Raw genomic sequence first — 17,929 nt, 5'->3', positions numbered from 1 at the left:
TGAGTCTGGTCTTGATAGTAATGATATAAAATCTAATTCCTCTTGATAACATGGCCAAATGGAAAATGAAGAGGATTGTGCTGAGAACTGATCCTCACGGGATCTCACATCATGATAAGACATGTTCTGAGCCTGAGACATAAGAGACTGAAACCAGTCCAGGAAGGTGGCCCACAAAGCCCAGAGCTGACACTGGAGATTAACTAACAAGTATTTCTCCTTAATATCAGATACAGAATTACACAGAAAGTGTTTCAGGTTTGGTAAATCATAGAAAGATTAATTCTCCATCTGAACAGATGCATCTGAACATGCAACAGAGGACCGGCAGTTTGTATGACATTTCTCTGAAGCTACAGAAATACCACACCCGTACACTCTCCACATTACACTACTATACAGGACTTCCATTGAGGACACTGAGGTCATGTCTGCTGGTGGGCATATACACAGATATTAACTAGCTGTTACCAGTATTTTTATGCTCCATTGGTTTAAGTTTGACCAATTTCAGGCTGACAAATGTTATATATTCCAAGCAGTGTAATGGAGTGGATGATTTCAACTATGTTTCCTTTTCTTGACCCTTTCAGACAATCACAAAGTCCTAAAAACTGCAACTGCTTTATCTATAATCACAGAGACACAGGGAAGCAAGTATAGAGTAGACTAAAATACACCAGTCAATCAAATCTGGATAAATAATAAAGACATCAGACTTCTTGCTTCATGTGGAGACGAGAATAGCTTTGTGATGCAACATCACAGGAGAGGACTTAACAAAAGCTAACCGTGCATTACACTTAGCTGCAATTCAGAGTGGGATTAAATATTTAGCAACATAACTCTCAGGGTTTCTCGTCGTCCTGCAGTTGAGTTATGTGCGTTAGTCTTCTTCAGCAACAGACATCTGTTTGGCTGTTGGTTTAGGGTAGGTTTGATTTTGTACTGATTGGTCAAGACTTGATTAGAAAAGTGACATTAATAAAGGCTTTTAATTGTGTCTGTTCTGATCTATCCGCTTATTATCATATTGCATAGTTATTTATCTTATGTGTTACCTCTTACAGATACAGAACACCCACTGCTGATATAATCAAGTCAGCTGTGTGTATGTGTGTGTGTGTGTGTGTGTGTATGTGTATGTGTTACCCTCATTCAGTCTCTTCATTCACTATTCTTGCTGTCTGGCACAACTTCATAACATTTTTTTTTCCTTTACAGAAGAGTCTTCCAGAGAGATTTATGTAAGTTGCTGTGTCTGGAGTACTCTCACTTTGGATGACTTCTGACTAAATACGAACACATATTTTTTTTAATTTCATTTGAAACTAGATTCTCTTGTTGGTGTTACTTGATTTCAGCAGGGAACCTACTCTGTAATTCAATACAACAATTACCAGAAGTACCACTGGAAAGATTTTAAGAGGTGAAATAGTTAAATTATTTTTTTCTCTAGTCTTTTTGTTTGTAAGGTGCTGTTATATCTGATACAGAAGTGCCCTCTTATGGAGGAGATTCATGTCACCATTTTTCCATGTTGCTAAGTTTTGTCTTTGCGCAGCAAGAGATAAAAAAGTTGTCTTGTTAGAAAGACATAAGCCAAGATGAGTAACAGACAGCTGAGAAACAGAAGATTACAGCATTGCAGTTTATTAACATGTCAGTAGGAAGCCACATATGATCATTAATACCATGAAGCCCATGGTCCAAGACATGTAGTGCCTTCAAATGAGAGAGGTCAATATTTGTCTGCATGTGTTTTCTTAACCTGCCAGACATGAATGATGAAAAAATATCACTTCTGAAATCTACGGGCCATTTTATAGTTTAGGATGAGACAATGTTTCTGTCTATCACATCACCTAAAAGAAAAGACAATTATATGAGTATGATTAGTGCAAAGAATGTTAAAACTAATATTGAATGGATAAGGTAATGAGTTATTTTATAGACATATAGTGGTTATGTACAGTATATGCATGTTTTCATGTCTATGTATAGATTGCAGTATACGATTACTGATAAGTACATGTTATTGAATGACATGTATTTTAAAACTGTGATTATTCAGATTTTCATTTCTTAATTCATTATCTCTCTCTCACACACACACACACTCACGTGTACAAACTCACATGTGTGCACACGGCTAGCTGCTCTGCTCCTGTGCTACCATCTAAGAAAAAAACAAAAAAATAAACATCATCAAGAACCAAAGACTAAGAAAAAATAGCTGTGGTATTTGACTAGTGCAGAGAGAACCAGCCATTACATTTTATTTAGACTAGTAGAACATCATAGAACATGTAAGTTCCAGATATATTTGCCAGTTCCAGTTTGTGTTTGGTAACACTCCCTTAACTTGTCTTGATTTCTGTGAATGAGACAGAGGAAGAAGTCTTGTAGGTCTCTGGCTCCCTCTGCTGCTCATGACTAGACAAACAGATTTCAGAAGTTTATTAATTGACAATTGACAGCAAAAAAGGTAAGTTATACATGGCACATATAATCAGATAGATGTGATCAGCAACATGACTTGTTGTATGTCTAAAGTGGTGGCTCATCCTGACTAGCTGTTGAACATAAAGGAGCATTTCACAGCTTAAGAGTCTGATTCTTCAACTTTGTAAGGTGATAATATGTCAATGTTGTGTTGGCATCCTGTTTCCACTGGCCTCAAGTGCCCAAAACAAAATGTTATTGCAGGTTTAAGGGTGTTTGGCAGACTTTATGACTGCTGCTGGCTCATTTACCATCATGGTGAGGATCAAACCAGTGATCTTTCTCTAAAGTGCTATGGTTGTTTAAAGTCCTTGAGTCTCTGCATCTTGTAGAGGCTTCAGGATGAGCTCTCTTCTGTAGGAGACATGAGTGAGATTAACCGTTTGGTGCATCCTCTTTTTGCGCTGCAGGAGGCGGTAAAGAGACACGGTCATCCCAGCCAGCACCAGTGTGAAGATGATCATCACCAGCAGCAGAGCGGTGTAGATCATCATTGTTGTGGGTATGGTTGTTATTACAGTGGTTGTGGGTGTGGATGTTGATACTTTTGTGGCTGGGGGTGTGTTGGAGACAGTTGTGGTTGGTACAGTTGTAGTTGGCAGTGTGGTTGTAGGTGTTGTAGTGATTGGATCTGTGGTTTGGACCGTAATCGGGGGTGCAGGAGTTGTCATGGTGGTTGGCAGAGTGGTGGTTGGTGTTGTAAAAAGAGGTGTTGTGGTAATATGTATGGTGGTTGGTTGTGTAGTTGGTAATGTTGTGGTTGGGAGCATCATTGTAGTTGTCAGAGTTGTTGTCAAGATGGTGGTGGTTAAGAGAGTAGTTGTGGTGGTTGGCAGAGTGGTGGTTGGTGTGGTAGTAAGTATGGTGGTTGTTGGTTGTGTAGTTGTCAGAGTTGTTGTCAAGATGGTGGTGGTTAAGAGAGTAGTAGTGGGGGGAAGGGTTGGGCAAATAAGTTGATCTTCTGTCAAGGATTTGATCTCCTTCCCTTTTAGATGTTCTGGATACTCACAGACCACAGGCGACACAATCTTGTCAGCATTCACTTTTATCCAGAGGTGAAAAGAAATCAGATTGCAGTCACAGTGCCAAGGGTTGTCACTGAGGTAGAGCTTTTTGAGTTTTATTAAAGGCTAGCTTCAGTGTGACCAGTGACTGTAGTTTTTCAAACACATCTGCATCCAGTGACTTTATCTTGTTGTTCAGTAGATTGAGCTCTGTGAGCTTCTCAGGGCCCTCAAAGTATTCAGCAGACAAGGTGACAAAATGATTTTTAGACAGATCTAGCTTCTTAACTTTCTTCAGGGGTTTGAATATTCCCTTAGGAAGAGTGCTGAGATTGTTTTGACTGAGGCTTAACTCAGTCAGTTTAGGCATTTCTCCAAAAAGCACAGGTGGCAGACTTGTCAGTTGATTCTTCTGCAGGGTCAAAGTTTTAAGCTGAGGGAAGCCAACAAAAAAATCTTGAGGTAAACCAGTCAGAAGGTTATTGTCCAAAGTGATCTTCAATAGTCTGTCTTTATGTGGAAATAGATTTGGTGGTAGTTCTGCTATTTTGTTTCCGTGCAAGCCAATTTCCTTCAGGTTTGGTAAATTCTGAAGAATCCCCTCAGGAACAGCGGTCAACTGATTCTCATAAAGCCGTAGCATTTGTAGTTTGTTTAGGTTTGAAAACCAGTTGGCAGACGCAGCAGAAAGATTATTTTTAGCTAAATGGAGTAACACAAGGTTCTCGAGATCATCAAATGTCCCATCTTGAATCAATTCAATCTCGTTTCCATGTAACTGGATCTCTTTAACTTTTTTAAGGCCATCAAACAAGCCTTTCTCCAAACTACGGAGCTTGTTAAACTTCAGTATAATCTTTTCCAGATTGCTGAGGTCTTTAAATACTCCCACTGGGATTGATGTTAATGCAGTGTTAGAGATTTCAACGTCCTTGAGGGATACCAAACCTTCAAAAGCTCCTGCTTCAATAGATAATGTGCCAGTGTTCATGAAATCCACCTTTTCAAGCTGTGGGTTTGTAGCAAAGGCTGCGTTGGGGATTGTTTTAATCTTGCCATCCAAAAAGAAAACTTCTGTCACGCCTGGTCTCAGTGTGTGAGGAATATCTGTCACACTACTAAAAACTTCCTGGTTCTCTTTGGGGCAGTCTTTCTCATTTTCGCATTGAGTCAATGTAGACTCAAACAGTAAAGACAGAAAAAGAATGATGATTTCTCCTCTTGACATGTTTGTTAACTATGAAGAAGAAAACAAATGTGATAAATATGAACTTGTAAAACTGAGTAGATAAAATTTTGAGCTTGTGCACTTCTGTTTTATCAGTAACATTGTAGCAAGCTTTGCTGTGCTTAAATTAAATAATTAAATAAATTAAATCTATGTTCTTTTCCAATCAAATGCCAAAGAAACATTGACATACCTGATTATTTCTTGTCTGAGGATAAAGCATTAGTTATCTTCTGTAATGATGTTGGGCAGCAGGCCTCAGGTTTGACTCATCCCACACAAGGTGTAATGTAACACACTTCTGCACCTTGAGAGAGTAGTGACAGAAGGTTTTTTAATTCCACACACATACTCTTTGTTTTCAATATTCTGATTAATTTTAAATAAAGTAGTTTTCAAAACAGTGTATTCTGCCAATGATTTGATTGTTGATTTCAAATTTGATGGATGATTAAACTTTGACCGCTGACTCCGTAAATAAGACTGCAGTACCTACCATCTGATGTGTTAAGTATGTTTGGTTATTTACCTGGAAGAGGTGCACATGTCTGCATGTTATAGCATGAATAGCTTAGTTCAGTAAAGGACTACTACAATGTAAAATTTCTTCCACTAAAAGCAGTACATTTATTCAATGTATAGTAGCCTTTTGTATTGAATTGTGTCGCAGTGGAGTAAAAATTACATCACTGATTTTGTGTGGATAGCCCTTTTGCAAAAAAAGTAAAACTGTTCCCTAAATATTGTTAGCACAAAGTGTCATTTTCAAACTGCAGTAATTAATGTTGAAAAATGAAAAATCATTGAACAGGAATACAACAGTTTGGAGTTCATCTTCAAAAGCAGAGTCTGCAGGGTCCATTTTTGGTTGGATTATATTGTCACAGTGGTAGCAAAACTGGTATGGGGGGAGTTTAGGGAGAAAACATGACATGGGAGGAAAAGAGTTGATAACACAGTACCAGTACCAGAAAACTAGAAGTCAGGTATCTGCTGAGTAATGTGTTATCTGAACATAGTTCTCCTTCTATGAGAAAACACCACTACATTTAAATAACATTTAAGCAACTTGAATAGCTTTCAACTATATTACACATCACTCCTCAACACAAAATCACTGAGAGCTGTGCAGCCTGTGTGACTGTTGTTCTCCTCACAAGTAAGAGTTTGATAATGTACCAATTGAATGAAACCTGACAGCCAGACCATGTCTCCTCTCTGGTATATATTATTATGTCCCAGTCCAATCAAAACCACTGTCTGCTCTTGACTGTGACGACCTGGAATGGCCTGCAGTTCAGTGTAATGGCTAAAGCATTTCCAGTTCACCATTAATTGATAGATTTTTTTCCCACCCTTGCCAGAAGTCAAGGGTCAGCACTTTGTCACGAAAAGACTGAGCCAGCAGAAGAGAACAGAAACCAGTAGTAACAGCACTGAGAAGTGACTCATCTTATATATTGAAGGGTTTTGTATACCACTTAAACTGACACAATGTTAGGGCTTAAGTGACAGACAACTTCATTCATTCACTTAATTCGGTCCATGTTAATCCCAGTAGACAGCATTCACACATCTTTCGGCAAAATTAAAAATTTAATTGATTGTTGTAATAACTTACTGATCATTATCACTGTCTCGTTTTCTTGTCATATTTATGATACATTTCTATCCTTAAATCTTTTTGCTAAATTTTCCTTGACAAGTATGTTACTAATAAGAACCAATCAGGACTCTGTTAGCAGAACTTACCTTCTGCAGCGACTGGTGACTGAATGAAGAGAGACTGAGTTGGTGTGGTTTATCTTTTAGATACACCCCCTTCCTTCCTTCCTTTGTGATCTGAGATACTGCTCCCAAAAGGAAATATTTTTTGTGGGCTGTGGGAAATTACAGAGCAAGTACAAAAGAAAAAATTATCTCAGAAATTATTTTCTCCTTGACCTTATCCGAAAATAGACTTTCCATGTACTGATGGATGTTTATGAAAGCAAACAAACAAACAACTGAACTCACTTTACCAAATAGCAGTGTGAGAATGAGTAAGAGCAACAGATTTAGATATTCCTGTCTGTATGACCCGTAAACCAGCGTCATTTTGATATTGATACTGATATTGATCAGTTCTTATTACTAAGAAAGAAAGAAAATTTAGCTCAAAACTTACAGGAAATAATGTTTTGGTACAATTTGAATCCTTAACCACTAGAGGGAAACAAATAAGCAGATAACACCCATTTCTGTACCCATACTATTCACTACAATCCGCAAAGGTGCTGATTTTGAACTTGTGGGCAGTCTGGTGTGTGGACAGTGTAAGGACTCATAGTATATAAAAAGGACAACAGGTTTACATAGGTGTATTGTATGCATATGTAAACACCCTCAATTTAAAGTGAGCATTTAACCTCATAATTACTCACAGTTCAATGTCCTGCTCAGTGTGTTCCACTCTGCCACTTCATCAGCTTATGTGGGATTAATTTGTTTTTCATACAGGAGAGACATTATAGAAAAAATGTATTAAGACAAGATAAAGCTGTGGTATTTAACCTGTGCAGATGGAGCCAGCCATTTCAAACAGATTTCCAAAAAGAAGTTTATTAATCATTGTAGATTTTAATCAGTGTGGGCAAATGCATTGTGTTGACAGTACATTATTATGCTTTCAAAAATACATATGTATTTTTGAATTTTTTTATAGCAAAAAATTAAAAGTTCCAGATGAGACATGTCCACAAAATATATAAAATTTGATACATGTGATATTAACATATTATTTAAAGCTGCCCTAATCCATACTTTCATATCAGCAGTGGACCACATGATTACCTGTATGTGAAAGTGGTGGCTCTTACTGACAAACCAACAGAGAATTATCTCCCAACACTGCAATTCCTCTCAGCTCTATGCAACTTTTGAGCAGATTTCACATTTGCACATTGTTTTGGTTTCACAAGCCTCAACTTTATAGCTTGGATTCAATTTCACTGCTGTCATAGTGTCAATTTTAGCTGATATTTTTTAGTGATACAGATCTGTACCCTATCTGACAGACAAAGTTTGTGATTAGCTGTTGAACATAGAGGAGCATGTCACAGCTAAAGAGTCAGATTTCTCAAGTTTGTAAAGTGATAATATGTCAGTGTTGTGTTTGTGTCTTGTTTCCACTGCCCCCAAGTGCCCAAAACAAAATCAATTATTGCAGGTTTAAGGGTGTTTGGCAGGCATTGTGACCACTGCTGGCTCATTTCCCATCATGGTGAGAATCAAACCAGTGATCTTTCTCTAAAGTGCTGTTGTTCTTTCAAGTCCTTGAATCTCTGCCTTGCGTTGAGACCTCAGGATGATCTCTCTCCTGTAAGAGAAGCGGGTGAGTTTGACCCTGTGGTACGTCCTCTCTCTGCACTGCAGCAGGCGGTAAAGAGACAGGGTGAACTTGGCCAACACCAGTGTGCAGGTTATCTCCACCACTAGCAGTGCAGTGTAGATCATCATCTGAAACTTGCACTGCTGGACTTTGTTTTTGTGCTGATACCTGAAGGAAGGTGATGGCCCCTGAGAGACTGGTTCCACTGGACAAGTGAAGCTCACTGGAGTGGTTAGTGTAGGAGGCATTGTTGTTTGAGTAGTCTGGATGATTGTGGTTGTTGCACTACTTGTGGTTATGGTTGTGGGTATAGTTGTTGTTGTGGTTAGTCATGGGAGGAAGAGTTGTCATAGTAGTTGTGGGTGCAGTTGTTGTTTTAGTGGTTGTGGATGCAGTGGTTGCTAAAGTGGTTGTTGATGCAGTTGTTGCTATGCTGGTTGTGGGTGCAGTTGTTGCTATACTGGTTGTGGGTGTAGTGGTTGCTAAAGTGGTTGTTGATGCAGTTGTTGCTATGCTGGTTGTGGGTGTAGTGGTTGCTAAAGTGGTTGTTGATGCAGTTGTTGCTATGCTGGTTGTGGGTGCAGTGGTTGCTATAGTGGTTGTGGGTGCAGTTGTTGACATTGTAGTTGTGGGTGTTGGTACTATTTTGGCTAATGGTGTGGTCAGTATAGTTGTTGGCAGTGTAGTTGTTGATGTTGTGGTAGTGGCTGGTTCTGTGGTTTGCAGAGTGGTGGTTGGTGTGGTAGTAAGTATGGTTGTTGTTGGTTGTGTAGTTGGTAGTGTTGTGGTTGGGAGTATCGTGGTAGTTGTTGTGGTTGTGGTTGGGAGCGTTGTGGTAGTTGTTGTTGTGGTTGTGGTTGGTTCTGTAGTTGGCAGAGTGGTGGTCGGTGTGGTAGTAAGTATGGTGGTTGTTGGTTGTGTAGTTGGGAGCGTTGTTGGAGTGGTGGTGGTGGTTAAGAGAGTAGTAGTGGGGGGAAGGGTTGGGCAAATAAGTTGATCTTCTGTCAAGGATTTGATCTCCTTCCCTTTTAGATGTTCTGGATACTCACAGACCACAGGCGACACAATCTTGTCAGCATTCGCTTTTATCCAGAGGTGAAAAGAAATCAGATTGCAGTCACAGTGCCAAGGGTTGTCACTGAGGTAGAGCTTTTTGAGTTTTATTAAAGGCTCAAAAATATCCTCAGGAAGATTCTGGAGGTCATTGTTAGCTAGCTTCAGTGTGACCAGTGACTGTAGTTTTTCAAACACATCTGCATCCAGTGACTTTATCTTGTTGTTCAGTAGATTGAGCTCTGTGAGCTTCTCAGGGCCCTCAAAGTATTCAGCAGACAAGGTGACAAAATGATTTTTAGACAGATCTAGTTTCTTAACTTTCTTCAGGGGTTTGAATATTCCCTTAGGGAGAGTGCTGAGATTGTTTTGACTGAGGCTTAACTCAGTCAGTTTAGGCATTTCTCCAAAAAGCACTGGTGGCAGACTTGTCAGTTGATTCTTCTGCAGGGTCAAAGTTTTAAGCTGAGGGAAGCCAACAAAAAAATCTTGAGGTAAACCAGTCAGAAGGTTATTGTCCAAAGTGATCTTCAATAGTCTGTCTTTATGTGGAAATAGATTTGGTGGTAATTCTGCTATTTTGTTTCCGTGCAAGCCAATTTCCCTCAGGTTTGGTAAATTCTGGAAAATCCCCTCAGGAACAGCGGTCAACTGATTCTCATAAAGCCGTAGCATTTGTAGTTTGTTTAGGTTTGAAAACCAGTTGGCAGACACAGCAGAAAGATTATTTTTAGCTAAATGGAGTAACACAAGGTTCTCGAGATCATCAAATGTCCCATCTTGAATCAATTCAATCTCGTTTCCATGTAACTGGATCTCTCTAACTTTTTTAAGGCCATCAAACAAGCCTTTCTCCAAACTACGGAGCTTGTTAAACTTCAGTATAATCTTTTCCAGATTGCTGAGGTCTTTAAATACTCCCACTGGGATTGATGTTAATGCAGTGTTAGAGATTTCAATGTCCTTGAGGGATACCAAACCTTCAAAAGCTCCTGCTTCAATAGATAATGTGCCAGTGTTCATGAACTCCACCTTTTCAAGCTGTGGGTTTGTAGCAAAGGCTGCGTTGGGGATTGTTTTAATCTTGCCATCCAAAAAGAAAACTTCTGTCACGCCTGGTCTCAGTGTGTGAGGAATATCTGTCACACTACTAAAAACTTCCTGGTTCTCTTTGGGGCAGTCTTTCTCATTTTCGCATTGAGTCAATGTAGACTCAAACAGTAAAGACAGAAAAAGAATGATGATTTCTCCTCTTGACATGTTTGTTAACTATGAAGAAGAAAACAAATGTGATAAATATGAACTTGTAAAACTGAGTAGATAAAATTTTGAGCTTGTGCACAAACTTTGCTATATTATGATTAACCCTACAGATAAGCAACAAATGAAAAGAAAAACCAAATTAAGATGATAATGAATGAAATAATAACAAGTGCAGATGCCTCCATACAGTGATCAAGGGCTCTTGGTATGGTTTATGAAAGGAGAACAAAAAATGGTGATATTTTAACTTTGTATCTTAGCTTTGTGAAATATTCTCAGCAAGTTACGGAGGAGCTTGTGGAGACAGTATGTATAGTGGTGTTTCTATGTATCTCAAGTGAACACTTTGAACACTGTTGACTTGAAAGCTTCAGTGCCCCAACAAGTCTTCATCAACTTGTCATTAATGGCCTTCACAGTCTCCAGATCTCAACCAAACTGAACACCTATGGGAGGTTTTGGAATAATGTGTTTCACAGCACTTTCAATCACCATTATCAAAACACCAAATGAGAGAATATCTTTTGGTCAAATGTTGCTCATCCCTCCAGTAGAATTCAGAGGCTTGGAAAATCTATAACTAGGAAGCAATGAAGCTATTTGTGAGGCTCAAGGTGGAGTAACACCTTACTAAGACATTTTATGTTAGTTTTCTCCATTAATCTGTCACCCATCTGTAACAGTCAAATATCAAAGAAACATTGGCCTACCTAATTATTCCCTGTCCCAGGATGAAGCAGAAGCTCGTTATGTTTGTGACTACATCCAAACAAACGCAGTTTCATTAGTTATCTTCTGTAATGATGTTGGGCAGCAGGCCTCAAGTGTGGTTCATCCCACATGAGGCGTGATGTAACACACTTCTGCAACTTGAGATAAGAGCAGGAACTGAAGGTTTTCAATGTTTCAGTCTATAACTGCTCTGCAGCATGGCTCTAAGATTACAAAATGGATATATTTTTTCTTATAATCATTGATATTCCATATCTCACCACTCCTTTTTTTCAATATTCTAATTATTCTCATTTAAAGTAGTTTTCAAAACATTGTGTTCTGCCACCTGATGTGTTTGCTATATTAGGTTATTCAGATCATTTGTTAATAGCTTGAATATTCCTCACATACTTTAACACACTTTGGGATATTAACATCCTTATGCATCTGTTCCCACATCAGGACTAGCATAAACAAAGTAACACTTAAAATATCCAGAATGTTCCTTCAAGTTCACATGCATTCATCCTCAGTTTGTTGATTGTGTTTTGTTTTAACTTTTTAACCAGAACAATGTTATTGTCAGTTAACAATTAGGTGTACATTACAACATTTGTGAGTCATTTGTTTTGTCTGGTCTCTGTAATTGCAGGCAAAGCAAGGGGTGGAATTTTTGCATTCAAGTCAAAATATTGTCAAACATTATTTGGATGTTTAGCCATACTTTAAATTAGAAGAGAGACTGAAGTTATTTAGTTAGTAAGTTTGCTGATTGATTTCTTTGAATGCAAACCAAAAGTTTGTGGCACAGTATCATAATCTGACTCTGCCCATTCACCGTGACAACTTTTAAATCTTCTCAGTCTGTACTGGTGATTTTTAAAAACAAAGCCTGTGAAGTCTGAGTGGTTTCAATAGCATCCTACGAAAAGAAGGTCTGAATGAAACATGTGGGAATAATAAAATCTCACAATACTTTGAAGTGTGGGAATGTATTATTTTTCTTTCCTTCCTTTTCTTTATCTAATATATGATGCAGTATGTCAGTGTAATGTTGCCTCCTTTTCAACTTAACCTTTGAGGGTAAACTTCTTTTCACAAGAACTTAAGGAATGGAAGGAGTGGAATAATGTGTAGATAAAGGATAACTTTTTGTCAGATTCTGGGAGAGAGAGTGCCCATGTCTGCATGTTATAGCATTAATAGCTTAGTTCAGTAAATGACTACTACAATGTAAGATTTCTTCCACTAAAAGCAGTGCATTTATTCAATGTATAGTAGCATTTTGCATTGAATTGTGTTACAGTTGAGTAAAAATTCCATCATTGAATTTGTGTTCATAGCCCTTTTGCAAAAAAAAGTAAAACTGTTCCCTAAATGTTGTTAGAACAAAATGTCATTTTCAAACTGCAGTAATTAAAGTTGAAAAATGAAAAATCATTGAACAGAAAACCAAGTGTAGTCTTAATTTTAACTAAAAGAAGTATACTGTTTCAGTGCATTTGAGTTTACATTCATCAAAAGGTCCCAGTTTCCCACAAAATGACAAGGTGGGTGTTTTTACAGTTAGTGTGTGAGATGTCCGTCCTCTTTTTACAGCACATAGTACTGACTGGTAAATTTGATTGTTAAAAACTCAACACTAATGAATTCAAGAGGAAATCTGTTTACTTGTTTGTTCTAGCTGAAGAAGAAGGAGCTGAAGTGGTTCTTTCTATGCCCTTGAGGCTCTAAAATGAACTCTATGCTCCAGATTTTCCAAGTAAACCACAGTAATCAGCAAGCAGTTTCTCTTGTCTTTAAAAGTTCTTGGGTTACTGATGTTGGATGGTTTAGTCTAAAGCACAGAGTTCTTATTTCTACGCCCTATATTTCCCCTGCCTCTCTTGTTCTTCCTCCAGCACACACAGCTGATGATGACAGTGCTGATGATGACAGTGGACACTACTGCGATGATGATGAGGCTGATTGCAGTATTGTGAGAAACCGTTTCCTTTTCCCCTCCTCCACTGCTGGTGACCTCCTCGTGCTCTGAGGTGGCTGTGGTCTTGACAGCAGGTGAGGAGGTGCTTCGTCTTGTTGGAGGGGTATGGGGTTTCCTCCGCTTCTCCGTTGAGGTCAACACAGGCTCCTCAGTAGAGCTGAGAGCCATCAGGTTCTCATTTGTCAGCAGAGCAATCATGTCACCATTCAGAGTGGAAGGTATTTCACACACCAAAAGGGTTTGGTTGGCCTTGGATGGGTGCTGTCTCAGCCAATCCCTAAGAGGCAGAATATCCCTGTCACACCTCCAGGGGTTCTGCTGTAGGAGTACTTCCTCTGCAACGTTGAGCGCATCTAGACTTTCCTGTGGCAGGTTGAACAGGGAATTGTTTCGCAGATCTATCTGTCCAAGGTGGCTCACGCCCTGCAGAAAACCCAAAGGGAGGGAGCTGATGAAGTTGTGCTCCAAGGAAATATTGACCAGGCTGGGCAGACCCTGGAAAGTCCCAGCTTGCAGGTTTGTGAGCTGATTGGTGTGAAGTGATATCTCTCCCAGCTGCTCCAACCCTCTGAAGGCCCCAGTGGCAACATAGCTGATCTGGTTGCGACTCAGCACCAGGAGATGGAGCTGAGTCAGGTTTCTGAACGTGTCACCCTCTACACGGCTCAGCTTGTTGTCATACAGCCACAACTCCTTCAGGGCCATGGGCCCAAACACTCCTGGACCCAGACTCTCCAGCTGGTTTTCATACAGTGAGATCTGGGAAAGGAGGGGCAGGTTTAAGAATATTCCTTGTGGAAGAGATGTAAGCCTATTGTGGAGAGAGGAACACCTTCTGGAGATTCACAGTCTTAGAGAAAAGGTTATGGTGGAGGTGAGTGATTAGATTGTCATTTAGGGATAGTTCCTCCAGGTTTTCAAGGTCATCCAAACTGCCAATGGGGAGTTCCTTTAGTGAGTTTTTGTTGACCCGCAAGATTTTAAGCTTAGAAAGACCTTTGAATGTTTCTCTAGACAGTTGACTGATGTTGTTTCCAGAGAGATAAAGGTACTGTAGCTCAGTTAGAGGGTGAAAAGTTTCCACAGGTACAGAAGTGAATAAGTTCTCTCTGAGGTCAAGCAACTTCAGATATATCACTGTGGAAAACCAGTTAGGGCGGAGTACCAGGAGTTTGTTGCTCCTCAGATTCAGAGACTCAAGCTTTTGAAGATTTTGGAACAATGCTTCAGGAAGATCTTGCAGTCCAGTGCTAGTTAACCCCAAGGCACCTACATTCACAATGGAATTGAATGTGCCAGGGCGCACCTCCCTCAAAACAGTGTCTTTAATCAACAAGATGCCAAGTGCATTAGAGAAATCAGCCAGGTCCTCTGGTTTCAGAGAATCGATACGGCAGTTGGAGAAGTAGAGGGCGGTTGTAGATGGGGGCACAGATCTGGGGAAGTCAGAGAGGCCACTGCAGATGACTTTGGTGCCTTGACAATGGCATCCATCCGGACAAGCCCAAACAACAGCATTGAGGGAAGAGAGAAGTAGGAGCACATCAAGGGTCAGTGGCAGGTCCATTTTTTCCCTAGGAAAAAAAAACCCAGATATGTTGCAATGAAAGCTGGTTAAAGCTCTTACATCAGATTTATGTGAGTAAAGGCTTTGTCAACATTGGCATGATCATTATTCTATAAATACCCTTCATTTTTTGTCCTTAAAGGAGCACTCCACCAATTTTACATGTCAAAGTCAATTAACTTGTAACTGGAAGTGCATTCACTCAGCCCATTTTTTAGTGGCTTCTGTGGCCCTGAAGACACTTTGTCAAATCAAAGTTAGATACTCAAGTGGCATTACTTTAGCTAACATATGCATTTGAACACACTGGGAAGGAGAGCCCAGTAAAAAAAAGCTCTATAGTTGCATTATGGTAAATATTGTGTTTTTGGAGCTTAGTCTATATTACTAAAACTGGGTTATGTCTGCCTCTTCTCCCTTAATTTTGACTATTCCTTTTGAAATCAGTCTTTTGCAAGTTCACCAACTTAAAGTAAGTGCAATGCTAAATCTTTGGAAAGTCAGCAGTAAGCTTTTCATTAGTTGATGCCAGTGTCTCTGCCTACAAGCTGACTGATTATAGGACAGGAACACAGAACGATAGGGATAAATTACTTTTTTCCACAGAACACAGATGTTTGCAGCTCTAATAAGTAATTCCCATTTAAGCTTAAAATGACTGTTGGCTTTGCTCATGAAGGAAACTGAACTGCTCCACTCCAAACATGAAATAGGGCAATGAGGAGCATATTTGCATTTGTTGTGTGAGATTTAATGTATAATAGTTGTTATTTTCTGTGGTCTGTTTTTTTCTCCTCCTCCTCCTGAGAGAACAGCCACAGAGGGGATTCTCTGCACTACAAATCACCACCATAATAAGACAGTTATACTGAGGGCAACTCTAATTAGTAACAGTGCCATCATGTTGCAGCCTCAGCATTCTTGTTTCAACCAAAAAGGAGACATTAGCATAAATTGATCCAGTGTTGTATTTTGTTGCCTGTGGCTTGGAGCAATGCCCATCAACAGTGCCAAAAGGACTGACTGGTAAAACACCAGTAGCAATCTTTTGGTATTAAAACCATTTTTTCATGATTTGTGTTCAGCAGCAGTTTTTGAGCTCACATATGCTGGAAATGTTTTCTGTAGAATGTTTTTAATAAGTAAATACGCAAACAAAGTAAATATCATTATGTGATATGGACGTGAGTTTGGTTTGCTGTCAGAAGCAAAAATGATTTCTATTTGATTTGTATCTTTGTTACAAATCTTAATGTGTCACACTGCCTGCACATGTTTGAGGCTGAGGCTGTGCTTGGTGTTTGTAATGGCACAGGAGGCTTGAAAGATAAAGCTGTGCCTGCTTCTCCATACAAATCCATTTATAGTTCTGCAACTTCAGGTTGGCAAGCATGAGTTGTTTCTCAGTGGCTGAAGTGTATTAGGGTGCAGAAAGAGTCTCCCCGAGGAAGTAACTTTCTAAAGAGGCTGGTGTAGCCCTCAAATGAGCTCAGCGTTCTTTTTTTCCCCTCTTTATAGTTTTGTTCTTTCTTTCTCTCTTGTTTTTTGCAAAACGGATGGTCATAAAGTCATAAAATACATCCTGTATTGCAGCTGTTTTGGATTCTTGGACTCATGTCTGCTTTCATTTAGGTGGTGTGGTAGGTGTGGCTAGGTCCCTACTGTGAGAGGAAAATGAATGTTTTCATTGTTTCATTATAAAGCATTTTTTTAAAATTCTTTATTTCTTGCCCAAACACTTCTCCTCACTTTCACTACAATAATCCTAAGTCTTAGTAATAGTAACATCAGTTGAAATTTTAACTTTCATTGGTTTATGGTTCACTCACTGGTTTGATTACTATCCCCACTTCCCATTTTCTGCTGTGAATGTAATGAGTCAAGAGTTCACAATTAAATGAGGAACATGTTTCTCACCCAAGTACCAGAAAACTAAAAGTCAGTTATCTGTTAAGTAATGTGTTATCGGGACACAGTGCCACTAACATGACAAAACACTACATTTAAATAATAGTGCATTAAAGCAAATTGAATAGCTTTCAACCATATTGTGACTCCTCACAAGCATGAGTTTAATAATGTTCCATTTGAACAAAACCTGACAGCCAGACCATGTTTCCTCTCTGGCATGTATTATAATGTCCCGGTCCAACCAAAACCACTGTCTGCTCTTGACTGAGACGACCTGGAACAGTCTGCAGTTCAGTGTAATGGCTAAAGCATTTCTAGTTCACCATTAATTGCTTAAATTTTTTTTCCACCCTTGCTGAAGCTGAAGGGTCAGCACTTTGTCTGTCATGAAAAGACTGAGCCACAGAAGAGAACAGAACTCAGTACTAACGGACACTGAGAATAATTATTTATAAAAGAAGATTAAAACTGGTTTAAGTGGCACAATGGTAGGACATCAGAAAAAAACAACAAATTTTAACAGACAACTTCATTCATTCTCTTAATTCAGTCCATATTAATCGCAGTAGGTAGCATTCTGTTCTACATATGAACACACATTTTCGACAAAATCAAAAATTTAATTGATTGCTGTTGTAGCCTTACTGATCATTATCACTGTCTTATTTTCATATCATACTGATGATACATTTTCTCCCTGAAATCTTTTTTGCCAAATTTTCCTTGACAAGTATGTTACTAATAAGAATAAATCAGGACTCTGTTAGCAGAACTTACCTTCTGCAGTGACTGATGACTGAATGAGGAGAGACAGCGAGTTGGTGTGGTTTATCTTTTATGTACTTCCCTCTCTTCCTCCTCAGTTTCATAAATCCTGTGATGAAATTTTCCAGCACTCTCTGAACTCTAACAGCATCACATTGTCTCGCTCTTCGTCATCAGTTGATTCCCTTCATCCATCAGTTTTGATTTGTTTTTTTTGGGCCCCTGAGCTCATGAAGTCTGCAGGTTCTTTCTCTGAAGCTTCGGTGGCACTGTTCTCTGTCCCAGCCATCCCACTGCCCCCTTTCACACCATCACACCCACACTCACATTTTTTGTGGATCAGCCAGTGAGGAAGCCCCACCCCTCTTGGACTGGATTTGTGTAAATATGGGTGTTTGAATGCACATAAGAGAATGTGTGATCTGTACCTCATCTCAGGGGATCCACATATTTTCACCCGTGTAAATAACTACATGTTTTTCTTGTTTTCTTCCAGGAAAACAAGGCATACATTTATTTGTGTTAGAGATTAGTGTTACACAGAGGGTGAGAATTTGGTTTTGTT

The 17,929-nt window shown here is 39.3% G+C and overlaps 3 protein-coding genes across 3 annotated transcripts; all 3 read right to left on the bottom strand.

The window, feature by feature from the left end:
* Positions 1–1,637: 1,637 nt before the first annotated feature.
* Positions 1,638–7,252, bottom strand: LOC108881303 (carboxypeptidase N subunit 2-like). The gene is given in 5 exon segments (XM_018673225.2): positions 1,638–3,627; positions 3,629–4,746; positions 4,931–5,044; positions 6,490–6,617; positions 7,161–7,252. Coding segments are annotated over 3 exon segments (1,968 nt in total). The 5' UTR covers positions 4,961–5,044; positions 6,490–6,617; positions 7,161–7,252; the 3' UTR covers positions 1,638–2,807.
* A 66-nt stretch (positions 7,253–7,318) lies between these two features.
* On the bottom strand, positions 7,319–12,226 carry LOC108881302 (carboxypeptidase N subunit 2). Its single transcript, XM_018673223.2, has 2 exons — positions 11,134–12,226; positions 7,319–10,429 (listed from the first exon to the last, which is right to left on the bottom strand). Exon 2 carries the CDS (start codon positions 10,418–10,420, stop codon positions 8,393–8,395), a length of 2,028 nt encoding a protein of 675 aa, XP_018528739.1. The 5' UTR covers positions 10,421–10,429; positions 11,134–12,226; the 3' UTR covers positions 7,319–8,392.
* A 145-nt stretch (positions 12,227–12,371) lies between these two features.
* Positions 12,372–17,675, bottom strand: lrrc15 (leucine rich repeat containing 15). Its single transcript, XM_018672975.2, is given in 3 exon segments — positions 12,372–13,940; positions 13,942–14,695; positions 17,377–17,675. Coding segments are annotated over 3 exon segments (1,812 nt in total). The 5' UTR covers positions 17,469–17,675; the 3' UTR covers positions 12,372–12,974.
* Between the last annotated feature and the right edge of the window lie 254 nt (positions 17,676–17,929).

This window comes from Lates calcarifer, linkage group LG17 (genome assembly GCF_001640805.2).
Source record: "Lates calcarifer isolate ASB-BC8 linkage group LG17, TLL_Latcal_v3, whole genome shotgun sequence".
NCBI lineage: Eukaryota > Metazoa > Chordata > Actinopteri > Centropomidae > Lates > Lates calcarifer.
Note: the sequence above shows the minus strand (reverse complement) of the source record. Positions and strands in the feature narration are given on the sequence as shown.

Excerpts from the sequence above, each read along its gene's own strand:
- LOC108881302 (XM_018673223.2), bottom strand. The coding sequence starts at position 10,420 with ATGTCAAGAGGAGAAATCATCATTCTTTTTCTGTCTTTACTGTTTGAG.